At 39.7% G+C, this 27968-nt stretch overlaps 1 protein-coding gene across 1 annotated transcript; it reads right to left on the bottom strand.

Moving 5' to 3' along the window:
* Positions 1-37: 37 nt before the first annotated feature.
* Positions 38-27897, bottom strand: vwde (von Willebrand factor D and EGF domains). Its single transcript, XM_085292556.1, has 31 exons — positions 27654-27897; positions 25993-26183; positions 23906-24137; positions 23344-23418; positions 22403-22632; positions 21703-21792; positions 20419-20566; positions 19342-19556; positions 19177-19250; positions 18805-19078; positions 18490-18686; positions 17225-18030; positions 16824-16960; positions 15342-15506; positions 13930-14034; positions 11243-11357; positions 9608-9864; positions 8205-8424; positions 7240-7377; positions 6965-7162; positions 6310-6705; positions 5846-5941; positions 5641-5736; positions 5438-5533; positions 5208-5303; positions 4884-4979; positions 4116-4211; positions 3934-4029; positions 3011-3106; positions 2262-2359; positions 38-162 (listed from the first exon to the last, which is right to left on the bottom strand). The coding sequence occupies exons 1-31, from the start codon at positions 27727-27729 to the stop codon at positions 148-150; spliced, it is 5220 nt and encodes a 1739-aa protein (XP_085148682.1). The 5' UTR covers positions 27730-27897; the 3' UTR covers positions 38-147.
* Positions 27898-27968: the final 71 nt, after the last annotated feature.

Below are 27968 nucleotides of genomic sequence, written 5' to 3'. Positions count from 1 at the left end.
CAAATCGCTCTGTTACAGTTCTAATGTGCACACAGCCACACATTACAGTACATGCCAGTATCCAAAGTCTCACTCATACACACCACAGGTTATGGTGCTTTCTTTGTTCTTTGTGGCTTCTTTAGTACATTCCCGATTTGTTTGCCATCATGCCTGTGATGCCTGTGAAGTACAAAAAAAATTTTTTCATTTGTTTGGTGCCATTTTATTTGATGCAATGTCCCAAAATGTAGCCTGCAGCCCCCTAGTGGGCCAAGAAAGTACTGCATGTGCTCCATGGGGCTATTTGCAGTTAAAAAGTAAATTTGAAATAACCATAAAATACATATGATTAAATTTTTTTTTAAATTTTTCAAAAGTAATAAGAGGTTATAAAATAAAAGCAGTGTGTTAAATTCAAGGTTTTTCTGATGTATATTTGATCTGACTTTTTAAAAATATATCTTAACATTAGTAGAAAAAGACTGAATTGAATAGTGGTTATCAGCAGTCAGAAAGAATTAAACAGAGATTTAAAAAAAAAAAAAAAAAAAAAAAAAAAGGAACAGAAGATAAAAAAAATCAAAAAAATAAATACTGAGTTGTCCATTTTTTGAGATGCACAAAAGGTGCCTAATAGTTTTTTGGTGTGTCATTAATAGAGCTGGGCGATATGAGATTTTTTCATATCACGATATGTTTTTTTTATTTCAGGCAATAACAATATCTATCACGATATAAGCCAAATAACTATATTTGTAAGATTTAAATGTGCCGTTGCTCACAAGTAAAATGTGAAATAATCAGCAGCTTGTTTTTAAATATTTATTTCCCATAATAAGTTCAACAGGGTAGATGTACTTAAGGAACGTGAGACTTTTTCAGATAAATAAAGGCAAATATTGCAAACTACACAAAAGGCAGCCGCTAAAGCGTTTAAGTTTCAAAATAGAACAAATGAAACAGACTAAATTGTCAATTCCACTTAGAAACAAAATATTAATTCTAAAAATAAATCTTAGTTTGTTTTACAGAAGAACAGACAAAACTGACTAACTTTTGTCAATATCAAATAAACTGAGAACTAAAAGGAAATTCTCAATCTCTCCTTGTTGTATAGCTGAGCTTTTCAAACAGTTTTAACAGTTACTTTAGTCTGACAAAAGCCGAATGACGAATTAGCGCTTCCAGTCAGAGACTGAGGCTATGTCCACACGTACACGGGTATTTTTGAAAACGGAGATTTTCCGTTTTCGTTTTAAAAAATAATCCCGTCCACACATAAAGGCAGAAATGAAGGAAAACGCTGCTATGAACATGCCAAAGCAGCAGGTGGCGCTAGATTCCTAACCGTGCAGAAATGTTGGCCAATCAGAAGTCTAGAAGCCTTGGTGGGAAAAAGTAAACAAAGCTGGGGCATAGAAGCAGAACCGAGTCGTATGTGTGGAGGGACAGTAACTGTGTGTATATGTAAGCATTTAAACACTGCAGAGAGTAGAATTAACAGTATTGTAGAAATTCATTTCACCGAAACAATAACGTGGCGCACAGTGTGACGCATGCACCAGTTTATTGTATTTCCAGACTTGCTTTCGGCACAATTTACAGTGAACGCTACTCTGTTTTTTGTCAGACTTGAAATAGCCGAAATACCTTCAAACTACGGAACTTCTATGGCTCTTCCGTTCGACAATCTCTCTGGCGTTGGAACCATCATCTGTTTTCTCTTCGGTCACGCTCGGTTGATTTTTCTAGTCGGCACACTCATTTCCTCCATTATGCGCTGGCTCCATTACCCGCTGGCTGCTTCCCAAACAAACACACGTGCGGCTTGGCACTTGCGCTGTACCTAACAAGTCACGCGACGTGACGCTGCGGCTGTGATTGGTTCGGCTCTGCGCTACTGAATTTGGATTGGCTGACCTTTTTTTTTTTTTTTTTTTTTAAGAGAACAAGAGCGGCGAGGTCTATCGCGATAGCTTAATTTCTCTATCGAGTAAAAGTTATATCGCGATACATATCGTTATCGTTCTATCGCCCAGCTCTAGTCATTAATATAACATTTCTCTTAAAGACACTATATATTTTTTGATTTATTTTTTAATAGCCTGAAATATTAAACAGAACTAAACATTTCAGTCATCTAGACCAACGATATTCATCTAATGAAGCTTTGTTCTATGACTCTATTGTAAATCTTATAAATCTATAAATCCTGGAGTTATCAGTGTTCTTTATGACTTTTCCCACCGGGATATGTTAACCATGACCCCATTTCTCACCTTTATTGCACAAGTCAGTCCGTTGTAACCTTTCCGACAGTGGCAGTAGTCAGGCAGCACACACCTGCCTCCGTTCAGACACCGCTGTTTACACACCGCTGGAGAGAAAGTCACAATTAAAACATTTGATCTATTATTGTTTTTCTTTTCATGGTCAATTCCTGTTAAACTCTACAATCAGAAAAGAGTCTTTTATTATAGTTCAGGCTGTCTGTTTGATTGTCATTTGGAAACACTTGAAACACATGATCAAAACAATTATCTGCAAAAAATAACTTGAAGGAAAACCAACGATCATGTCTTCTACTTCATTATTTTAAACAAAGTGATCTCAGTCTGCAAACTCTCCAGGCCAGACTGCCTCTTGCCCTGTGACAGCTGGGATTAGGCTCTAACCTGCCCACGACCCTGAATGTGATAAGTGGAACGAAATGGATGGATGGATGGATGAATTTCAATCTGCATCAAAATGTCTGTTTTTCCTTTGCTTGAGTTCATCTCTCCAAGAAGTATCCTGTAATGTGGTACAGTAGTTTTTGTGTATTTGTCCTGAGAGTTAAGGAGACAGCAGTTCTCCTTTTGGCAGAGGAACAGTTTAATTTGGTTCAGCAATAGTTCAGGAAAATTGGTTATAAAGTAGTCCTAGTTAAAGTATTTGGTATGTACCCTTTGCCAGATTTTACCTAAGAAAAAATTGAGCTGTTACTGAAGCTGTTAGTGATATTATTACATCTGAGGAACAGACTCACCTGTTTGACACTGAAGGCCTTCCCAGCCAGCGGGGCAGTGGCAGGTATTTGGTCCTACACACTCGCCACCATTTTTACACTTTTGTAGACACACAGCTAAAATAAGAACAGTGAGGGAGGCATGAACACCAAAGCAGCTTCTAAAAGGTTTTATCTCAGAAGCCCGACTGGACTGAACAGATACGTAAAAGGTTAAAACCCAAAGTGCTGAGATTAGGCATTTGCAGGTCAGCCAGAAAAGACCTAGCCTCGCCTCTGTCAGTGCGCCCCAGGGCGGCTGTGGTTACACTGTAGCTTGCCATCACCAGTGTGTGAATGTGTGTGTGAATGGGTGGATGATTGTGTATAGTGTAAAGCGCTTTGGGGTCCTTAGGACCAAGTAAAGCGCTATACAAATACAGACCATTTACCATTTAGCTGTGCTACATTAAAACGAAAAAATAGGACTTTCTAGCCACTAAAATAATTTTTAAGAACCAAAAAATAAATAAATAAAGAAATAATGTTTGCCTGGAAGCCTGAATTCAGGGCAGAAAAGCTAACACCTTTTAGTTTTTAAGTATCTCATCTTCCTTCATTTTATGTAGTTCTTGTTAAAAGTGGATGCCGTCTTGAGGGCAAGATGATTTAAAAGATTTGCATGAATAAAAGTCATGCATATGCATATTCATATGAATATTAAAATATAAATTGTGCACTGTTATTAGGAGACAATTTGTAAACTTTTTAGAGAATTTCTTACAACAACTACTGTGTATGACTTCTTGTTAGTTCTTGTGAGTGCTATTACCCAACCCCACCTAAACCTAAACCAAAGTATAAGAAATGAAGCTGATTGAATTACATGTTTTTTGGAGCTATAGCTGGTAATTTTTTATTTGTTGTGTATTTTATGTGTATCAAGACATCCATGCATCACTCACGTATGTTACACCTCTTCCCTCTCCATCCAGAAGCACAGGAGCAGGTGTTGGGTCCCACACACTTGCCTCTGTTCATGCACATAGGCTCACACACACCTGGAACAAATTAAAACCCAAATGTTTAAATTGTGAGCTGTTACTTTGAACAGTACTTCAACTATTTAGGCTGTGATATCACTTACTCTTTTGACACCTTTTTCCTGTGTAGCCTTCAGGGCAGGAGCACACGTTGTTTCTCATACATTGACCTCCATTCTTGCAAGGAGGATTGCAAACAGCTGAAAGACAGCAATATTAAACTGTGAGGAACCCAGAAAATGCACATTTCAATCAGACTGAAGCTTAGAGATTGGATTTTATAGCAACATTGATATGACTTAAAAGAGAGGAATTGCAACATTTAGGTGTGTTTTGTTGAAAAAGCATCACTTCACTTCTTTCAGGCATTCTCAACAGATGTTAGCTATTATGAAAGATAAACAGAGTCAAGAAACTATTTGAAACCTCAGTAAGCTGAATATTTTTGTAACTAGGGCACAGCCTGTTCACAGAGATTGCAACCCCAGTTACTTTCTACCATGGGGCAGCATTTTGCCAGTGGGTGTCCTAAATGTGTAAAATATGTATGCCGCTGTTTGAAATATTAGCAAAAATATGCTAATCATTGACTTAAATGATCTCACACTCTGCACAGTTCTCACTCCTGTCTGCAAGTTACTAGTAGATGCCATTAACATTACTTGCAATGTGCAGAGAAGAGAGACAAACCTACAGAGATTTCTGCAGTTTAATAAATGTATGCCAGTGAGTTTTGCTGTTTCAAACAGAAAGCAGCCTCAGGCTTTTGCTAGTTTTAATAAAAATGAAAGTCAGTCTGTACAAATTGCTGGAAATATTTGACTATAATTCCTCATTGTATTAATCATTGTATGTATTCATCACAAGCTTACCAATTTGACACTGGGAGCCAAAGAAACCACTGGGACAGGCACATACGTTAGGCTTAACACAGGTTCCTCCATTCAGACAGACGGGTTTACAGAGAGCTGCAGGTGACGTAAGGTACAAAAAGCTTTATTAAGAGCCAACATATGTACTTTTAGATTTACAGTATAAATAAGAGAAAAGGTTCCTGCAGTACTGATATATTTTGAGTACTTATGTGCAAGTCAGATTGAGTTTTGTGCCACTTAATTATGCTGTCAGAATTAAACACTCTAACAGAAGGAAGCTGCAGTCTGAATGCATGCTTAGCTACAGGTCGTGTTTCTTGCCTGAGTTGCACGTCGGTCCGTACCAGCCAGGTTGGCATTTGCAGACATCGGGAGAAACGCACACGCCTCCATTTTCACAGTGCCTGTTACACACCACTGACAGACATAAATCATGTAGTGCAATCCTAGATTAAACCGACCCACTTAAACAAAAGGGGTACTGATCGATGCATTGTGGAGGTTTATGTAAAATGTAAAAACGATGCAAAAACACTTAAGTCACATCTCACTGATTTCACATCGTGGTCCCACGTAGCCGTAGGAGCAGGTACAGAGGTTTCTAGCCAGGCAGGTACCTCCATGCTGACAGGGCGGCTCACAGCTCGCTGAACACAAACAGTGACACTCCTTAGTGTTCTGCGAGCAATTCAAGTATGTAAGCAATGCAAACCAGTCGGCAGTTTTGACTGGTTTGACTATGACTCCAGGTTACCTTCCTCACAGGTGGGCCCTCCGTAGCCTGCAGGACATTTGCACACATTTGGTTTCACACACTTCCCCCGGTTTTTACAGTCAGGCCGGCAAATGGCTGGGATGAAAGGAAACTGTCAGCTTTAAAAAACACAACTAGACCCTGAGATATAAGAGCCAAATCCAGAGGCGAGTGTGATTTCATTAGCTCGCGCTCTGTTTCTCACCTATGTGGCAGCTGTATCCAGTGTAGCCGTCTTTGCAGGTACAAGTGTTTGGTAGAGTGCACTCCATGTTCTGCCCACACGGATACCTGCAAACAGCTGAAAACAAAGTACATTTATGAGTATGTTTCAGTACTCAAAAAGTTGCCCAATTGAGGATTCATTTCATCATTTCAGACCAAGACCACGCAGAGCTAACCAAAATCCACCATGACTATAAGGTACAATTGTGCGATAACATTAAATACTGAAGCACTTTGTGGTACAAAATATCACTTTTTCACCTTTACTGAAAAATTTATGCCCCTTGCAAAAGTTTTTTTTTGCAAGAGCCAAAGTTGCAAGAGCTTTTTCACCAGAGCCAAAGGAAAATCAATCAACATTGTTATCAAAATCATTTCTTTAGCACTTTTGTTGTCAGTTTAATTTATTCAGTCATGAAAAGTAGAAGTATAAGACCACTTTACCTTTACATGTGACTCCATCTCCGGTGTAACCGTATGGGCAGCGGCCACAACTGAAGGACCCAGATACTTTGGGCTCACAAGAGACACCCGGGAAGCAGGGAGAGTCAGCACAGGTCACGTGGGGAGCTGCTGACCCCCATCTGATCCCCGTGGAGAGGTCAGGGGTCAAATCCACCCCACTGGGCTGACCCCTGTGGACAGTGGGAGCAAATGTTCTGACTGTGGTTTGATCCTGTGAAGTCGCTGTGCTTTTTCTGTCAGCAGGAGAAAGTCTCCTGATATTTGTTGCTTCTGGTCTCGTTCTCCTGTCAGGAGGTCGTCTGTTTGAGGAGGAAGTGGAATTTGATCTGGTGACGTGAAAATAACTGTCTGCTCCACTGGTGACTGTCCCCTGAGCTGTTAGAGGACATGACTTACAAAGTCATAGAAATACAGGCTTTATTGTCAACATTATTCAAAACATTCCACTTATATATTGCTGGATAATAGCCAGAAAAACTTTAGACTTGTCTTACTTTCACAGACAAGCATTTAAACAATTTTGTAAACAAAATCAGATGAAGAAATGGAGGCAAAATATACACATATACCCAGCTTATTTCATTCGTTTACAAGGTGCACAAAGCCAAAGGTGCATAAATTGCTCCACTCTCACCTGCTGATGTACATTTCTGGCCATTTCCTTGCAGACCAGCAGGGCAGGGTCCACAGACGAAGCCTGCTGAAACATGGATGCTCTCGAAACACTGCACTCCTGGGTAACACGGCCCTCTGGAGCATGGCGACGGTTTGGACCTCAACGAAACCTGTGGTACCCTCACTGGTGTCACCACCGCTTCAACCACAGACTCTCCTTCAAAACAAATAGAATGTATAAATGTTCTCTAAGGCAGAACTACACATAACTATACAAATAAAATGTAGACTTACTCATGCAGTTTTTCCCATCACCGCTGTATCCTTGTGGGCACGATCCACAAAAAAAAGAGCCTACCGTGTTGTTACAGCCCACCCCAGGGAAACAAGGCTGTGAGACACACTCGTCTATATCCTCTCTGCATGTACGCCCTGACAACACATGAAACAGCAGACCTTATGAGGAAACATGGAATCAATTTCAATAAATAAACAAATATTTAAAATCATAAATTTGCTAACAAGAGGAAAACAGGAGAGTAATTATACGGCAAATTTGTAAATTGTTTGCATCGTTTGGTTTGGTGCTTCATTTGGGATCATTTTTTATCATAAATAAAGCTGTTCCAAGTTTTTTCTGATGAAAACTTGTTTCTCTCTTGCAGGCATTTAAGAATTTTACACAGATTGAACTGCATCTGACAACACAAATCACACATTAAAAAGTCTTTAACCCGCCAGCTTCCAACAAAGTCCTCAGCTTCAATATTTTCCACTGTTTATATGTGTATACAGCTTACATGTGGGCCTCCATCTCGAACACAGTAAGCTCACGATGTGACTAAACCTGAGCTCCAGTGACTAATTTAAAGCATTTATTTGAATGTAATAAGTCACTCAAGTATAAACACAAAGTCAAAGCTGTAACCAAAATATGGCTCTATCTTTAAAGGAGGTTCTCAAAAGAAAGTCAGCACAAAACTCAAGTATCTGCATTCAGTTTATAGTATTTCAGGACAGATAGAGTTTTATTGTGAGCACTCAGAACTGTAAACCATCTATTTAGTTACGCAGTTACACCCAAAGGAGTGTCTCGCAGTCATGTTACAACATTTCTCAGTACTGGACTGAATGAGTGGAATGCAATACAAAGGCGTCATAATTATGCAGGAATTACAGTACAGTTAGTGCCGTAAGGACCACAGGTAAAATAATATTCAAAAGATTAATCCTCCGTGTAGTTAAAGGAAACAGCTGACCTGTCATTCCAGGTGGGCATACACAGGAGAAGGAGTTGAGCCCATCTATACAGAAACCCAATCTGCAGGGATTTGGTTTACAGTTGTCTATGTCCACCTCACACCTCCTCCCTGTAAATCCATCAGGACACACACACACATATTCCCCACTGCCGGCAGGGAGGTTGACGCTGGCGACACATGAAGCAGCATTCAGGCATTCACAGGAGCGCACAAACACCTAGAGAGGAAAAGGTTTCTTGTCATTTAGACATCTGAACTTAAGTCACACAGGTTTATGATCTTAGACACACTGAACAAGACACATGAATGTAGTTACAGAAATCAGAAAACAAAAACTCAGAGTGTACAGAGACACTCAGGGTCCAGTCAGTATAATCAAAACGTGTAGCAAAAGTTAACTAACAATTAACTTTGCATGATTAACAGTTATATGCATAAAGCCGTGTGTATATTTTTTCTACTCCAGCACATTATTGAAGGCTTGTCCTATTTGTGGACCACCTGCTTTTCAAGGATGCTTGAAAAGATGCTTTATTAGATTAGGAGGCTTAACCTTCCTGACCATGGATCCCAAATGTTTATTTGATGATTCCTGAACCACTTAGTTAACGCTATTGGCTGTGACTGTAGTACAGAACACATGGCTTGACACATGAGGGGTATTTTACTCGTATACTGCTAAGAGCAATGATACAACGTGTCCCGAGAATGGAAAACGCTCTATCCAAAGATTATAGCTTTAGAGCATTTTCGTGATATTGATAAATCAAAACCACAGTGATATATTTTTGCATCTATGAGCAGTTATTCTGTGTACGCTGAATTGTGCAACATCATATTAAAAAAGGAAAAAAAATGATTTAGTCTGACAACTTTGTGCAGTTTTTTGGTGGAAACACTTGCCGAGTGTGTACTGCAATGACACCTTACAGAGAAACCTCAGGCCCCAAACTACATACTGTATACCAGTATCTCCCTCTAGTGGGAGAAGGCAGCAATAACGCCACAATAACTTCCAAAATTTTAACATCTTATAGCAGAAAAAACACAGGCGATAAAGACTAAATGTTGCTTGTACTTGCTTACTGTCATGGCTTAATGGCACGTCTTCTGTAAAAAAGCAAGTGAAAAACCAAATGCAAGATGATATGATCAACACCACAACTTTGTGTTATTTGAAACTGGACTACAGATCAGAATGTTTCTGTTTGAAATTCATAAAGGACGAATTTAAGCATTGGCATCAAATCTACGCTCAGTTATAGAGCTAAACCAGCTTTAAATGAAATTTAACTGAATATTTAATTTAAATTATTAAATGAATAATTCTTTTGCATGACGTGCATGTAGATCTGTACTCACCAGCAACACTACATTTACATTAATAAGCCGAGTCTTACCTCTACAGAGGCTCTGGTCTCAGCGTTACAGTCGTCGGTCACAGTGAATTGGAAAGTGTGTCTGTTGGTGGGTTCAGCTGTGGCCTTCCACATCAGCAGACCAGCTGGAGACAGAGATGCCCCTTCAGGGCCTGATAGCAGGGTGAAAAGAACCGTGGAGCCCTCGGGGTCTCGAGCATTTAGCTGGTAAATGAAATTCTCCCCCTCAAACGACTGCAGAGGCAAAGTCAGCGACTGGAGCAGAGGAGGTTCATTGTCTGAGGGAAAATAGAAACGAAGGGAGTCGAAGTAAGATACTAAATAAACCTACGTGTGACTGGTTCAGAGTGGGTGAAAGGTGGGTGTGAAAAGGTGGTGTGTAGCTGGAAGGATAAAAAAAACGTGCAGGTAAAATTCATAAAATTCATAACTAATTTGGAAAGACAGTTTGGTTTGATGATGCCAGACCAATAGATACGTCATATTACAGCATTTCTGCGTGCCAGAGTTTAGACGTTTTTATGGGAAAACATTTTGGGAAATACATATTTTTCCATATAATATAAACATAAAAATGTTTTATGTTTATAATATGTTTTGATAACAGGTCCACATCACTGCTGCTGGATTTGGAAACTGTGGATTTTTGACAACAGCTCTAATCAGCAGCTATGACTCTTCATTCAACATGAGGACACTGTTAAATAGAAGTTGATGTTTATTTTTTGTGCAAGTTTGAGGTCCACGGTGGAATCACAGTCGAACACGGAAGTTTTCTGTACATGACCCCGAAGGTTACCTTGAATGGAAAATTGGCCAAATTCAAAGCAGATTAGAACTTTTTGATCAAACCTTTTTGTAACCATTACAAGATCTCCAGCTTGATTACAAGAGGAGACACAAGTCCAGGAAGGGCATCTGGGGTAAAAACCCAGCAAATCAAACATGCCTGTGAAAAAGGAAGTAGCCTTTATAAAGAGGGCATTTTGTGCACCATTTACACCATTTATCTGCATGAGTGGGCAGCTTTAGCTTATGTCAGACCAAATTTTCATTCAGACAAATCTCTCAAAGTCTCTCTGTGTTTGTGTTTGGGCACAACGAGATTTAGATTTAGACATAAAGTTAAAATTCATATATAATGATGAACTAGTTACCGTTGATAGAACATATTAACTATTTAAAAAAATCTTTTAAAAAAAGATTTTAAAAAATCTGTTTTATGTTTTTGTTTCATTGTGTTCACAGATAAATGATTGATGAATTGGTGGAATCAGCGTAATGAATAATCAACACATTGACTCCTGTTTGGTTATTTTGTCAGTTTGTTTGAGTGGAGCTGAGCTGCTCAGCTGCGTCTGACCTACTTTAAGCTGAAGAAGTGAAGTTGGTCTCAAAGCGTAACAGTGAGGTAAGCTGTCCTTGTATCAGTGCTGGGGGACAGAAGCAACTTCAGTGGATCCAATCTGCTGATGAAGGATCAAAACTGCCCCAAGTGACAACCAGCTACAAAACTCAGTGAAGAGTATCCAACCTCAGCTCTTATGAGGAGTTTCAGTCTAACACTGTGTTACTGTACCTCACCATCAGAGTAGACACTGATAATTTATAGAATGTGAACAAATTGAAAAAAAAGTAAGAAAGAAAAGCAGATACTCTCTGCAATGGACCAGGTGTGTTTGGATGAGTCTGGACGGCATGCGAGGCAAGGGCTGCTGGGAAGGGACTCCCCCTCATTGTAACACAGGCCATCAATGTTACAGGTTTTCGCCTGGAAAGCAACAAACATATATTATTTACATTAAAAATGCCTTTCATAACACACAACATGTTGTTTAGAAGACACTTATCCAAAACTACTGGTAGTGAGGAATGTGTGTGCATGTCCAAAACACCCGTGGTGTCAGATTTAGGTTCAGAGTTTTTTCTTTTTGTTTAGTGTACTGTGTTTCTGACATTATCCATCTCTGCGTCCTGTCTTATTTGCAATTGTTTGTCAAGCCCTAATTGTGTCTGCCCAAGCCTGTGACAAGAGTAACTTTACATAGTCACACAAAAGACTGAAGGTCTCTTAATTAAAGGCCTTTTTGTAAATGAAACAGTGGCTTCTAATCAGCATATTTGGTGTTTTACATCACTATCAGATCATGAACAGCATGTATTTGATGATGTACCCACTGGAAAACACATCTATTCCATGTCAGTTAAAATTAAGCTTTTACAACATTTCCAAAAACACACTGACTTGTCTTCATTCTCTTCTTCATTATTATTAGAATTTCTAAAAATGAAATAATAGATAATTAATGAATTAATGACAAAACAGCCTGAACAACAAAGGGAAGCTTAAGGGACTAAAACAAAATGCAGGATCAGACAAACAACAAACACCAAATTAAAACAGAAATAAAAGGATGGGAAATTAAAAATTAAAAAACAAGGTCAAATGAGAGAGAACACGTAGGCTGGTAACAGTAGACAGGACCATATATACACAGCCATGATTGAGCACAGGTAAAAACAACTGATACAGGTGAACATAATGAGGGTGGAGCAGAAATCACAAAACAGGAAAATCAAGAGAAGGAGAGAGAGACACAAAGGGCTTTTCCTATCTTCTGTCTTATTGCCTGTGACCTGGACATCAACCCATGATGACTCAATTCTGACAATTCTGAAGGATAGAGAAAGCTGCCAAAGGATCTATAACTGTGTACCCACCTTAAAATTATTTATACCTTTGCTAAACCATAGCAGGAGAAGGACTCGTCTTTTATATCGATTTGTTGTTTCATTTAAAGATGAGCAAACTTTCTGTCCTTCATTGTCTGTGTTACTGTGTTAACAAAGGTATTGTCTGGACTTCAAGTCTGCTTTTCTAAATGGTATTTTTCCAAATATCTAATTAGAGATATTTTATTGGCTGAAGTTTCAAATTAGTGTTTTATTAGTGTATTGTAGTTGTATAAGTAATATCAAAGCACAGCAGCAGTTAAATTTCCTCTCCGGGGCTTGGATGCTTGATTTCAGCATCTTTCTGCTTCACACCCACATTCACATAAGGCTGAAAGTTTGAATGTAATGGTTGTTGGCAGGAGCGGCTGCAGGCATAAGCAAATGTTTGGGAGCCCCGGGGTACTACAGAGTGCACAACAGCCACAGGAAATAAATGAATAGATGAGAAATCTGCAGTTATAGGTGCAGATTGCAGAAGAAAATCCTCCCTACATGTTACCAGCTGGTGGGTTTTCCCTTTTTTGCACCTGTTTAGAGCACCTGTTCGTTGGCTTGTTGGAGAGAGGGATTCTAATTTCTAATTTCTAATGTATAGAAAAAATGTTTTTTGGATTTCTGCACATTTTAAAATAGATATGAAATTACACTAGTGAAGTTTTTTTGAGATGTTGATCATGTAGATAGAAAAATTGCTTCAAAGACGTTTAAAATAACTAAAAATTATGTAAATAACTGTAAAATTATGTGAGCAACTAACTAATATTGAAAAAAAAGGCTTTGGTTTTAGCAATACGAAACCCATGTGTACAAAAGATCTGCCTCTAACAACACGTGATAATTAAGTTTCCTTAAATCTCTATTAACAGATTTCCTCACATGCATGTGCAGAATCTGAGGTCTGTTGGCCAATCACGCGTACACTAACTTTGTGTCCATGCAGGTAAACAGCCTGTGTGGAGAGCAAAGCAGGGACTGCATTTGATGAAATACAACTGCAAAGCTATTGCCTATCAAGTGATGAAATGTTACCTTTTAAATTAAAAAATTATTGCATTTGTAAACAATGGCTGCTGCACAGAGCAGGAAGTCTTCAATCTGTGATGTGCTATCTTAAAGCTGATATTGATTCTGGCAACACAGAAGCCCTATAAGTTAGCTGTTGCCTCTAAAGGTTTCCGTCAGCAGACTAGCTGATGTGTTTCCCGGCTGTTTTTGTTTAGTGCTGAATTATTGAGCCTATAAAGTGTTCAGTTTAAAAATAAGAAAGAAAAACGGGGGGGGGGGAGCTTAAAAATTAAGTAGAGCAGTTTTAATTGTTCATGTTAATACCTTTAAATACTTGCAGTGGTTTAAATAATGCTTATTCTATAAGCGGCTGCTTAATAGTTTATTTTATGTACACATCATAAAAGCCGCAAGCATCTATAGTCCACAATTTCTTGCATACCAGGCAGACTCTGTAGGCCATGCTACACCTGGATCTGTTCTTGAGCTTTGCTAGAAAGAATTTGTTCAATTAGAAGTTTCACAGTTAACATATAAAGAAGCCTATTTCACTCCTTGTCCAACTATAAAGTAAATTATAAAAATAATTTGAGATATCTCACCCTCAGGGTACAGACAACTTCAGTCCTGAGGCTGCACATCTGGCAGGCTCCATCGTAAAGAGTTAGTATCTTTGCATTGCTGTAGCTGTAACCGTCATTGGAAACCTGTCATCAGCAGAAGCTTGATTACTGAGACTCACTGGGAAAAGGCGTTAAACAGGCTGAAAAAGGTGAACGGTCATCACAAACACTGGGTTATTTAGTCAAAAGGCCATTTTCCTCTGAATTTTCCCATAGTTCTCACCATGGGAAAACCACAGATCTGGGAATTCTATCAGGGGATAAAGCTGGCCTCTCCTGAGTTTGGTACTTCTGAGTGATCCTAAAAATATCATGTTTGGACTTGACAGTGTTTGTTTAAACTCAGAGAAGACAATCCCAACATGTGCCAGTTTAAAAACCTAGCAGAAGCCAGACGAAGAAGAGCGGACCAAACAGAAAAAAGATTTAAGAAAAAAAAACAGAGAGCAAACAAGACACAAACAGAGTGAGTCTGTGGTGATGGTCAAGCTGGAAAATGTATAAAAAGAGGAAGATGTCTCAGCGAAAACACAAAGTGGTGAATCTAAGAAATAAAGACACTAAAAAAAATGTTGTTTCCGATCAAAGCCATTACATTTGAAAGCACTAACAAATGCACCCGTACATTCCTGCAGGTATGCACTGCATTGTCACGTTTTGCAGCCAAAAGAACTGGCTTTCACCGTGTCTCCTACGAGTACTGTGAGAATGTGTGTGTGGGTGTGTATTTGTCTTTGCACCGGTCACCCTGACACAAAGAACAGAAAAGTGAGTACAAACAGATGAGTCAGTGGACTAATTGGTCTAATCTTAGTAGATCTTCACTGCAGTGGAAATGCAGACAAACAGCGGTCTGAATGATACGATGAGCTCCCTGGAAAAAAAGGCTTTTGGTAGTCTGAATGGAAAAATAAATATTTCCAGTTTAGACTAAGAATAACGTCTTCTGTGATCTCATTGTAGTGTAAATGCTAAAGTACTCTGTAATACATTTTCACTAAACGTAACTGTGGAAACATATTTGTCAGTTGTGTAACTCAACTATTTTTTTTATTCCACTGGGTTCATTTTCCTTTCTAAGCCAAACAGAAATTGGAGAAAAACCTCCAGCTGCACTCAGTGCACGCTTTCTATTACTGCATCCATGCCATTTAAACATCCTACTGCAAATTTGCTACTGATGCATTGTTAGATTGTTATATATGTCAGAAAATAAGCATATAGTTTCATATTTATCATTAGTTTTGAGAAGCGGACAGGAGCATGAGAGAAAATGATAAACAAATGCTGTAAGAGAGGCAGAAGATGAGTTTGAAATGTGTAGACAGGACCTAATGAAATGTATAATTTCACAGTGTGCTCTTTATAAAATGCCTGGAAACATGACTTACTTTAATTTGCCAGCGGGCCAGTGGTCTGTTTGTCACCGTTTCCAAGTCCACACCTGCAGAAACCCAGCTGTCCTCCAGGGGGAGCTGGCACTCCAAAGCTGTGTCATTCAGAAAGGTGGCCAACACAAACAGAGGCTCGTCCAGAACCCACTCCCAATCCACAAACTAAAAATGAGACAAACAGGGGAAGAAGAATTAAGGTAGAACATGGTAGGATGTGTAAGGTAGTATGGTAATGTAGAAAAAAAAACAGATGTATGGATAAAAAGATGAAAACAACATTAACTTGGTATAAATATATATTAAAAAAATCTACTGATAGAGGTCAGCCGAATTCTGCAACATCTGGCTGTAATTCGCATTCTTACAGTCATCAAAATGTGCAGCTTTGCCACTTTTTATTGATCCGGCAATATTCACCAGCACATTTAAAGACAAATATCAGATCTTTTAAACTTATGGTAAGATGCCAAGAGGTGATGGATTATTGGACTTGCACTACATATATGGATGTGTTAACAAGCAACTGTTCCAGTGCCATTGTTGTGTTTACAGCTTGATACATCTTATTACTGTATGTAAAATTAAATTGATTACATCCATGCACACTATGGTTAGCTTGTTAATGTCAGTTTAATACAAAGGACATGAATGTGTCTCACTTCCTGATTAGACTCAGGGAAACAAACTGGATCTCTGGACTTCATGTTATTAATTCAGTTAAAGATCTCTGTGATTAGTCTTTGGTCAAAGGGAAACCTAATCACTCAGTTACAGGTTGGTGGGATTTATGGGAGCATGACAAATCTAAAAGTTCTGAACAACAGTGAGGAGGATTAATTCAATCACGGAGGGAAATATAGAACCATTTCTAGTGTGGAACAAACCACAACTAACCAACAGTAAGAGCCATCAACAAAAGGAAAGAAGAAGAAAAATAATATCAGAAAGCAATGCTAAAGCTACCAATCTCATGGTTTCAGTGGACTTTGGAAGTTAGTGGCCCTCTGCTAATGTTAAGCAATCTAAAGAGGCTTTCAGAGAAGCGGCTTCTTTCAGAGAAGAGTTTTTACTGCTTGCATTTGTGATTGACTTCTTGTAATCTCTAGCTCTCTTCCACAGCATGTCTTTTGTCCTGTCTTCCCTTTGTCACCCCAACCGGTCGCAGCAGATGGCCGCCCCTCCCTGAGCCTGAGTTCTGCCGGAGGTTTCTTCCTGTTAAAAGGGAGTTTTCCCTTCCCACTGTTGCAAGTGTGCTTGCTCGTTGGGGGTCATATGATTGTTTTTCTCTGTATGTATTATTGTAGGGTCTACCTTACAATATAAAGCACATTGAGGTGACTGTTGTTGTGATTTGGCGCTGGATAAATTAAATGAAGAGACAGAGAAAAAGTATATTGTGGTATTTTGTAAGGTGGTACTACAGAAAACAAGATGTACATCAACTAAGGAATAAAAGGAAAAGAGAAGCAGGAAAATTACCTTTTCTTTAACAAACTCACACTTGAGCTCGTAGGAGTCCTTGAAGCCTTGACCATGGATGTTGACGGTGGTGCAGTTTCCCTGACGGACATCGCATAGACCATCCTTCTGCAGCGTAGTGATCTCTGGGATCTGGTCTTCACAATATTAACAAAAAGTGCAGATGAACATGAAATGTTACCCTTGGGAGTTCAGTCCAAATCATAAACCACATGTCTGACGATCATAAGTCTGTCATCATAGACATCCAATGGAAGATTAATGTATGTAACTAATAACTATATTACAACTATGCTATAAACATAGGGATACCTTACAATATCGTGTTGTGGGAGTACAGCATTATCACAAGACTCTGATCTGTCTACTATATGTAAGTGTCTCATGTGGATATATGTTACCAGAAAGCGCACTGCAGTCATAGGAGCTAAATCCTGGGAAGCAGACACAACCCCAGTTTGAGCACTGGCCGTTCCCGTTGCAAAGATTTGGACACTTCAGGATGGCCACAGCATCCTGGTACTTCTCTTCTCCCTCCCCCTCCTCCAGCAGCCTCCTCTCACACTCGTTCTCTAGCAGCGGTATAGTCGCATTCAACCACGACTGCTCGTCCTTTAGCTGTAGGTCAGTAACACACATGGTCACGGCATGGTTAACAAATAATTCTTTCAGCAGGTGCCTGCAACCCATCACTATGCTCGAGTTTGCCACAGTCTGCCGGCACTGGGCCTGGGCCTGCTGCTCAGTGAGGCCAGAGGGTGTGGGCCACGTTAGGGGAGATTCTGGCTGAACTGCAGGTTCGTGGTCTTCTGGGAAAAAGTAGGTAACGCCTTCCAGATCCGACTGGCTGAGACTTTGATGTGGGGAGTTAGAAATGAAACGTTGGGCACTGCGCCTGCCTCTGGGTTGTTGATAGGCTGAGGTTGAAACTCTTGAGGCTCTCGAGGGAAGTGGCTCTCTTTCATTTTCACTGAGTAGTTCCACAGAGGTGATGTACTCGGCTGTGACGTCCAGAGTTGGGACGACACTGGGGAAATGCATGTTGCCATGATTAGAGCAGCTGGGGTCGGATGAGCTAGTTGGCTGAGACGGGGCTCTGGGAGATGAGAAGCGGGGCATCTCTTCCTGGCAGGTACAGTGCCTGCGGGAGTTCAGTGTACTAATATGGGATGGCACAGTGTCAAACAGGCTATTGCCTGGGGGTAACCTGAGAGAGAAGGAAACAATGTCAGTAAAGAGGTAACAAATGTTACTAACTGTTTTTCTGCATGGTCGTAATAAATTGTTCATAGTGGCAATTTCAGTATTGTGGTCCCTGCTGGCTGCAGTGTTTTCAAGTTTATTTAATCCTTTGGGACGTGAAGTCCAAGTGAAATAATCCAAACATACATTCTCTAACCTAAACCAATACTACTAAATACAATCCCACAGTGGGTCTCTTTAATAGTTTTGGCAATATTCATGGTCAAACATTGCCTTTCAATGTGTGAAAAATGGGCTGAAAATGAGTGGACAGGCCTATTTAAGAAAAAAAAAACTTCTAGAAAAGCATTTGATATATGGAGCTGTATATATAGATTGAGGATTTCTTCTTCCTGCATAGCTAGAGCACTACGTAGCTTATAAGCTGTTATTGCTTACAGCAATTAGAACATGAATGCCTGACCTCCATTCGGAGATAAAAGCATGTAGATCCTCCAGTTTGGCACCCCCTGCTAAGTGGAAGTCATTTTCTGATTGCCCATCATAGGTCCCACACAGACCCTCAGTGTGCCTCCAGTCGGAAATGGGGGCTCTCAGTGTCAGACTCATTCCCCAGTCAGATACATCAGCACGAACAAATGCTCCAGAAGAAAAGGTCATCTGCAAAAAGTCAAATATTGACAAAAGAAAATATAACTTTAAAACCAAGAAAGGCAAGAAGTTTACCAGGTAGCTTAAATTGTGAAATTATTTAGCTTGTGTACTCATTTTCACTCACAGTGACTTTGCGTCCTTGGTAGGACTCTGTGATCCGAATGCCGCTCTTACTCAAGTCTCTGTTCTTCACAGTCAGTTGAGGCTTGGTTTCACCCATTTCCCCATTGCACATGTCAAAAGCAATAACATTTCCCGCATCCCTCGCCACGAATCCACACACACACGAGGCGGCATGCACAACGCTGCCGCACTCCCACTGACGGACGTGAACCTCGAAAGGCCAAAAGCTGCTCTTATACAGGACAAAGGTGCCTATTTGGGAGTTGTCATAGTATCTGTATGGTGCAAAAACAGGAAAGAAAGCTCATCTTTTATTATGGACAATTTAAAACTTAATACAGAGTAAGCTTCCTTATTAACTGAATTAAAGTACCTGCCATCAAATGTGATTATGTGAGGATCAGTGAAGGAGTAGCAGTAGGCTGAGGGAACATCCTTAACCGTTATCTAAAATATAGAAATCAATTTCATTCTTTCTTAAAAGAAATTATACATGATGAGGTGAGGGAGTGTGAGTTTAATAGTTTGACGTGTTCACCTGGACAGGTTTTGGTGAGTATCCATTCCAAAGAAAGTTTTGTGTGATGATGGGTTTAACAGTGATCTCAGTTGTCCTGTTGCCATCTTTAACAAAGTCTGTTACAGGACTGAAGTGGATCACAGCCCGGCTACAAATGCCCTCGCGACAGGCACCCTGAGACAGATCCACGACACAGGAAGACAGGGACAGATCTGCACCCAGCAAACCATCTTCTGCAATACAAGGAGTTATTTTCACTTCATTTGAAGGATTAAAGAACACCAAAAAAGTACTGCACAGACATTTCTTTATAGCTAAATAGCAATAACACAGCATTTAAATGGTCCTGCCGTTAGAGACATTTACAAAGATTTATTAACATGTAATCAGCCCCTTCTCCTTTCATTTATTTCTACAGATTTATACAAAAAAAAGTGGTGGAGACTTTCCTATGGGCTAAAATAAATGAAGCATAGTAAATTTGATTAAATATGCCTTAAACCACAATTAAAGTTTCTCCAAACACTGACTTAATTATTCTTATGCACATAGATTGAGGGAGGGAGCAGCCCTTCACTGATCCCAAACAACAGGCACAACATATTTAGCATCTCTGAACACAAGAACAAACGCTTTACTAGATCACAGCTGTAAAAAAGTTTTATGTGACATCAACCTGAAATGCATTTGTATATCTGTATATCTGTATATCTATAATATTTTTCAGTGGGTAATTTGATATTTTTATAAAAAATATTTATATTTAAATGTTATACAACATCATACAGGTACAATACCTTTTAAGTATTGCAAAAAAGTAATCAAATTACTATATATATCATATTTTTTTATTTGACCCTGATGTTAGGCTCACTGCACAGCATTGAATTAACATGGCATCATATGCTATATTTGATAATCAAATCCACATATTGGATCATTTAAGAGATTACTGCAAGTTAATAACCTGCTGTTTAAAAATGCATTTTAAGCATAAAATCTGCATTAATGTTCCCTGTAAACTGCCTACAGTACAGCCTGTGCTATTAGAAAGCAACAGTACACACTGTCATTTTTACAGATCAACCAGGTCACCTTCACTTGTTGTGCTGAGCTGCAGGGACAGAGTGCACTGCTCTGCAGAAGCTGGAGACCCTTCTGGACATGGAAGAGGAACCGTGCTCTCGACCACCATCTCATACAATCTGCCATCCTCAGATACACTGCTCGCCTCTGGTCTTAACTGCACAAAACATGATTTTAGAAAGAGAGGGTGGTCTGGTCTTTTATACCGAGTGTTTATCCACAACTCATCTAGAAGAAGACAGTTACGATAAGCTGATATTTAAGTGATCTGAGTCAAAATAACAACCAAAATCTAAATGAAAGCATAATCTTGTCTTTTTTAATATGTTTTATGTCTGTGTACACGTCTCTTAATTTTTATTTACATGGACATGTGACAAAGTGGATGAGCAGTTGTAATACTCTCCACTTGTCCCAGAAGTATTGACTTTTTGCACATTATGCACATTATTCACTATATATATTTATTTGCTATGATTTGGTATTGTCAAAGTAACATTGCTCACTGACTATCCCGGGTTTGTTTGCGTAAGCATTACATTGCCAGCAAAGCAAACATTCAGAAATTAAAGCAAACACTCAGTTACATGTTGCATTGTATTTTATTATGTTGCAGAATTAAGTCATTTGTGCATAATTACATTGTTTTTTTTGTTTTCAGTCTTCATGTAGGTCAGGTGTGGGGAAAGGCCTGCCCAGCATTTTCTGATTTTTAAAGTACTGATGATGTCATGTCTGACATCAGCAGGTTAAACAAAGAGGGGTTTCTTTTATCATAGGAATGCTTCCCCTACAAAAGGATTTGCTGAATATTTCTTCTTATATCGGGCCATTTAGTTGTGTAAATGTGTTAATCAGAAGAGTGGGGAGCTTTATTTAATTCTCAGTCATTTGTGTTGAGTTTTAGATTCCTCAGCTCAAGCTAGTGGTATTGGCTAGACTAATTGAAAAGAACTTGACAGCCTTATATATAGTCAGTCTCTGCTTGATTCAGAGAAGGGAGGAGAGCTGAGTTGTGTTGCTGTGTTTGACTTTTGTTACTTAAGTTAATTTGGGGGAGTTTTGTTAAGTTTCACTGTAAATAAATCGCTCATCTATGGGAACCCAAAATGTCTGCTGAGTCTGCTCACCTAACACCTTCCTTGACGCTGGAGTCAGACTACCTCACAGGACAGAAAGCTCAAAACACTGTAACTTATGTCTAAACCTGTACATGTCTGCAGACTAATGACCAACAAAAAAATTACTAGAAAGAGAGATCACAAATATAAATGTCAGATAAATATTATTTACCCTGATCCCAGCAAAGAACTCCTGACTTTCCACCGAAATACCCCGGACACTGGGCGAGTCCAAGAAGAAACTGGAGCTGGAGCAGTAAATCTGAGCCAGAGGGAGGGAGATGCACATATATTACTTCCATTTTTGTTTATTTTTAAAGATGAAGTATTTAATATAGTGTGCTATATTGCAATTTCCAGGCAGTCTTTCCTTATTTTAAGGGTATTATGTCATAGTCTTCATACAACAGGCCTTGACAGCACCACACTAAGCAAATGTTATGGTAATAAAGAAAAAATGAATTGAACAAAGGAGAGTAGAGATGGGAAATAAAAGCAGAGAAAAACTCCAGACTGTGTTGAAGGCTTTTGGCCCAGTTAAACACATGAGCAGCTCACAGTAAAATAAAACGACATGTTGACAGGCATTGGTAATTCCTTCAGTCCCTGCTGCCTTAGAAATCCAGGAACCTCGTCTTTGTTTATATAGCAGATCTTATTTGCAGAAGACTGACGAGTGGAAGGTTGCATAAATTCTCAAAAAGTAAGAGAAGCCCACCCAGCAAAAACCTGCTGAACAGTTTCTGAAGGCATACTTTGTTAGATTTTTGAATCATTTTGAGATTTGGTTTTAAAAAACTCCCTCTAACACAGAGTGGCTAAACAGCAGTCCCACTACGCTCTTTAAAGGACTAGTTCACCCACATGCACACCTTGTCTCCTAATCGCAGGTTGAAGCCGTCGAGCTCGATAAAGGCGAAGGTCTGGATTGTGGTCTCTTGTTTGAGCTCCTCCTTCCGGCCCTCAGGTGAGAGGCGGGACCAGGCCACCACATAACCCAGGGAGCTGTTAGACCTGCTCTCAAAGCTGCACTTCAGGTAGATGGTGTTACCTGTCACCTCTGAGACGATCACTGGCACTGACAGAGTCGGGGGCTGATTAGCTGTTGGGGGAGGAGCAGAAAGATGAGGCAGGTTATTGAAGCTTAATGGGCACTTTTAAGGTCCTCTGAAAAATGTGGAGGTACTTCTATCCACATTTTTATCATCATTCTCTAATTTTAAATATTTTTGAACATACGCCACGTGTCATCTCAGATATAGAAGACACACCCACTTACTCTTTAAATCTGCTGTTATGAAGGGCAGCCAATCAGAAGATGGTTGATTTAAAGAAATCAAGGCTAAATAGACAAAGACAAAAGTATGCACTGGTATTCTATGTGCTCCATTATTTACACGGGATGCCTGTTGGGTGCGAGTTCTTCAAGGCAAGAACAATTGCAGACATCCCACAACAGCAAATAATTAAACAGGAAGATGAATTAATTTAGCAATTCTAAATTCTCTTAATTATCAGAAATCTGAGCTTTATACTGGTTTTTGAAGCACACTAATGAACATTTTCAGTAGTCTGTAATTATTTCTCTCCCTAATTTCCACCTGTACTTCCTGAAGCCTGGCTTGGCATAATTCACAGTCTGAGTCACTACTGGAGACCGGGACCAGAGGACAGCAGGACACAGGCTCAGGTCATTAAGAGGAGAGGTGTGTTCCTGACCATATGACCTCCCTGACCTCCAAAGTGTTTTGGTATTTAATCTAACATGAGGAGACAAGCGAGAGCCATAAAAACACAACAGCGGGGTCCTCACTTTTACAAGATCCACCGACGTTCACCTCACCAGGACCGCAGAGCAGCGATGATGTGGGCAAAGTGTCTGACATCTCTGTTAGGGAGACAGGAGATTTATAACAGATAATTATAAAATAGCATGACTTCAAAACGATTATGTTTCCGCATTTCATTTCTTCCCCTTTTCATTTTTCATTATAAATTAGCACGTAATGTAGAAATCAAAGGACAGTGATGCCTATGCCAGCTGACACTGTCTGACACTGGGTGGGAGACAGTACACCCTGGCCCATCACGTTCACAGCTACAGCAAATTTAGACTGAGAAATTATGTCTGTGGACTGTGGAAAGAGAAAGAGAAGCCACGAAGGCACAAGGAGAACAAACTTCACACAAAAAGCCTCCAGCTATGCAGCATCCAGCATCCGTTCCCTGTTCTTTAAGCATCATACGGCCACTAATACTAAACTGAATTACTGTTATGCTGCTATGATTCAGTCTTTCCTTGATTTTTTTGAGCAGTGTATCGGCATAAGAATCATGCTTTACATTACAGTCATACAGTAATTACTGTTACTTACCCTGTGCACAATAACCCATGCAACCCTGTGTGGGCTGGAGCAGGTAAACATAGAAGTCTCCACAGTTTCGGACAGTGACTGGGATGCGAAACATGCAGCACTCTTTGCTGCTGCTCGAGAAAAACTGCCATGCAGCGCAGGCTGTCAACTGCCTGACCTCCAGTGGCCCCGGCAGGGACTCACCCTCACCCAGAGACAGCCATACCGGGGCCTGAGTCCCACAGTGGTTTACCTAGATGTTTGGAAACAGAGGGGGCAGGGGGAATCAGTATGTATGGATGTATTATGGTCATTCTTTCACAAAACTAATCCTCCAGAATGGAGGAAAACCAGTAAAAGCTATTTTGGAATAAAAAGAAATAGAAATTTTCTACTAAAAACAACAAATGCCAGAAAGTAAGCACAGTACTGCCACACATGCCCTGAAAACCTGAGTTTGAAACATCCACAGACACCAAAATTAAAATCAATCAATGAGTGAAATGGTTTAAATAACTTTGCAACTGAATAATTTAGAAAATGTCCAAAAGAAGATATCTGATAACATTACAGATTATACCCTGGTTCTCCTTAAAAGGTTCTTGGCTTTGACACATCTAACTCTTTATTTGCTAACATCATCAAAAAGACATTGCCTTGTTATGTAACACATGTTCACAGCAATCGTCTCTTCCTTCCTCCGTCCACTCCTGTAGTTATCCATCACCCAGGGAGAGCAGCGATGCCCCGGGAAAGCAGGAGGCTGAGAGGGTGACACTTTAGATGGATCCTGCAGGCTCACAGCAGGCCAACCACAACACATGAGACATATTCCAACTCTCCTTTCATTCTCCTTCATAAATATGTGTATACACACAAACACACAACTCGCATGACAGGCAGACTACCTCAGAGTTTCCCCTCATGAGGACATGGATAGGGTCTCAAGGGCTTTCACATCTTATCAGGTTATATTTGTAATTAAACAAGCATATAATTTATATACATATACATTTAAGTTTATCACATGAATATAAAACAAAGAAATGGAAGCAATTCTATTTTATTTTTTATGACCTTTAATAGAGGTCACAATGAGTGACTGAATTTGTGCAGTATACCTGTGAAATTGTTCTAAAAATTGGTGAAAAATTCCTACATTGGTTAAAAAAATGACTCATCTTGAATTCAAGCCTCAAAGTTAGAAAAATCAATGTTTTAACAAATTATACAAGCTGATAGAGAAATAGAAAGGTTACGATTCAGCAAACCTAAACTAAGTTCAGTTAATTACTTGCAGTAGATGGATATGGGGACAGTTGGAGTGTTTTTACAGCTTCTCATTGGTATATTTGAAGTTTTTATTGGAAATTTTCAAATGCAGCTAATGATTTTGGAGTTTTAGCTGCAGTCTTTTAATAAAGCTGATTTACCTCAGTTCTATACAATGTGAAAAAAGATTGTGCACTTGAGTTATATGCAGTTTTTATGATTGACCTTACATGATATCTATAAATTTCTAAACAATGACTGTTGCTCATAATGACGATATGTCAAATAATTAGGCCAGTGTACATGCAAGTAATCCCTGGGAGCCTGAAGCTCACCCTTCAAACTGCTCGAAATGCTTAGTTTTATATAGTTTTCCTGACTTGGATCTCTATGATGTCACTAAAAGTGGATATTTCGAGGCAGGTAATAAACATGCATGCACCAAAGCCCAGTGAAGCATAAACAAAGATTATTTTGAACTTTGACTCACACAAAGCTACTTTATTAGAATGCAAGAATAAAAATATGGATTTTGAAATGAGCATATAGGCCTCCTCTAATGTACATTTAACATATCTTATAGTATGTTGACACTACTGGACTATGTGTAACTCGAACAATGTAAGGAGTCAGCTAAATGGTTTGAATAACAAAATCAAATTAATGGAGTTCCATGGGAAGGTAGTAGATGAAGGAAATATAATTTATAGTCAGATAAAAAGAATAGAATAGTTCCTCACAGCATCAACATCCTTGGAAGCTCATTTATAAGAAACACAACACTTGTAAACAGATCTCACTCTCTTTGAAAAATCTTTTACAAAAACATCATTTACCTCCACACACTGGGTGGGCATACTCGCTGGCTTGTCAAAAATCTGAAACTGGTACCAGCCCGGTGTGAGGGAGTGGTCACAGATGAAGTCCTGCAGGGATGACTGCTGCAGCCAGCTGGAGCTGAAGGTGGTGCTACGGTAGGGGTTCTGGAGGACCGAGTGGCCTCCTGGCGCACACTCTGGAGGAAGCACTGAAGGCACAGCCAGAGAGACAACATAAGGACTGGATTCTCACCAAGACTGTCAGTAGCAATATTCAAATACTGTATACGGAAAGCTTTCTGCTGGCCAAATGTTGTATTGTGGACATCAACTCTCCAGCTGGCCTGTGTTCAACAGAAACATTTCAAAGTGAATCTGAAAGGTGATAACACACTCACTAAACTCTATGGACATCTTGAGCCAATGTAGGATGAGAAGCCAGTGCTTTGCTGTCTTGTGAAGTTTAGACCAGATGCCCACAAAACAGAGTTCATCATAAACTGTTATGCATGGTTACAATTATGTATGTGCAAAGTCCACTTTGCAAATGTAGCTAGTTTAAATGACATAGTGTCCAGTTTTGGAGAGATATTTTCCCAAGGTGCACTGGTGGATTGCTGACCTCAACACACACAAGGACAGCTGCAGTAAACATCTGTGAATGCAGAATCTCCAAAACCAATTCATACTTCATAGGTCATACTTTAAGCTGATGACTGGCCCCTCTTTACTTTCAAAGATGGGTACTTCTATAGGCCTGTTCAAAAATCACTGGGGTACATGTCAGCTGCCATTAGACTTGAATGTTACTGCAAACACCTAATGGCAATGGTAAATATTTAGCTCTTTCCCAAGCAAAACATTTCAAAAGATAATAAAGACATTTCCTTTTAAATATATATAGTTGTGTCTATAGGTTTTTGGACAATTATTTTTTTTGTAATTTTGACTTCACCACACTGGATTTTAATTCAATCAATTTGTGTAATTATTCATATCACCTTACAATCTAAAGCACTTTTAGAGACTGCTGTTGTGAGACACAAACAGAGACAGCAAGTTGAAATTCAGCATGTACTGGTGTTCTGGCTTCTTTCATATCTTTACTGGGAGGCAAAATAGACCAGACAGACAAAGGAGAGGGGGCTGTAACCATGAAGAGCTAGCTTGTTTTTGGCACCGTAAAGTTTCCTGACCTGAGAGGTCAAAGTGAAAGGTAATATCCTCAAAGAGCCTGCACAGCAGTGACAGGCAGACAAGCTGCCGAAAGCCAGGACAGCAGCTTTCAAAGCAAGCATCCTTTCTAATCAACACCTGGTCACTACAGTCCTCGTCAGCTGAACAGGAACTTAGAGAATCCACATCCTGTTTGCCTATTTGAGGGGAAGCCTGAGAGCAAAATACGTCATGTGGGATATTTGGAGGTTATGTGGCCTTAGATACCTTCATGATAGATGGAAAGGCGTCAGCTTATTTTTGACACTGCTAAAGAAGTCATGCAGCAACAATAAAGCTAGCTGTCTTTATATTAACCCTCCTGAAAACCTCCTGCATCCCCCTAAACCGAGAATAGTCTTAAAAGTTATTTGTATGTGGCAATATGAAATGACAAAATGACACTTAAATACTTTAAATACTCAAAGACGGTGTCTCTGATTACCTTAGAGCTGTGAGCTTACCTGTTTGAACGTGCACTGCGTTGGGCAGTGAAAATGCAACACAGAGAAGAAGTTTGGGAAGAGTTTCAGGTCTCATCGTCCCTCAGTGTCCAGCACGCGACTCTGCCACCAAACAGCGCGAGCGCTCAGCGCGATTGGCCCCGTTGTTGTGCCAAAAGACCTCTCTCTCCCCCCCACCCCTCTCTCTCTCTATCGGCTTTCAGGCCAAAAACGAACGGACCAGCAGGAAATCCGGAGGTGCTTCAGGCTGAGGGAAGAAGAAGAAGCTGACCGGAGATGCTGGACTGCAGCGGCTGACCTCAAACTGCTGCACGC

Source organism: Mchenga conophoros, linkage group LG11, assembly GCF_057382185.1.
Source record: "Mchenga conophoros isolate Kocher_MC1m ecotype Shallow Benthic linkage group LG11, M_conophoros_male_GT1.1, whole genome shotgun sequence".
Lineage (NCBI taxonomy): Eukaryota > Metazoa > Chordata > Actinopteri > Cichliformes > Cichlidae > Mchenga > Mchenga conophoros.
The sequence above is the reverse complement of the archived record's forward strand: the minus strand, read 5'-3'. Positions and strand labels throughout refer to the sequence as shown.

Bases quoted from the DNA above. Each gene is read 5' to 3' on its own strand.
- vwde (XM_085292556.1), bottom strand. From the start codon at position 27,729: ATGAGACCTGAAACTCTTCCCAAACTTCTTCTCTGTGTTGCATTTTCA. The intron at 6,706-6,964 runs GTGAGAGTGGAG...GTCCTCTAACAG, and splicing joins CCAGAAATGTACATCAGCAG to CTCAGGGGACAGTCACCAGT. The intron at 3,107-3,933 runs GTGAGTGATGCA...TTCTTATTTTAG, and splicing joins AGGGAAGAGGTGTAACATAC to CTGTGTGTCTACAAAAGTGT.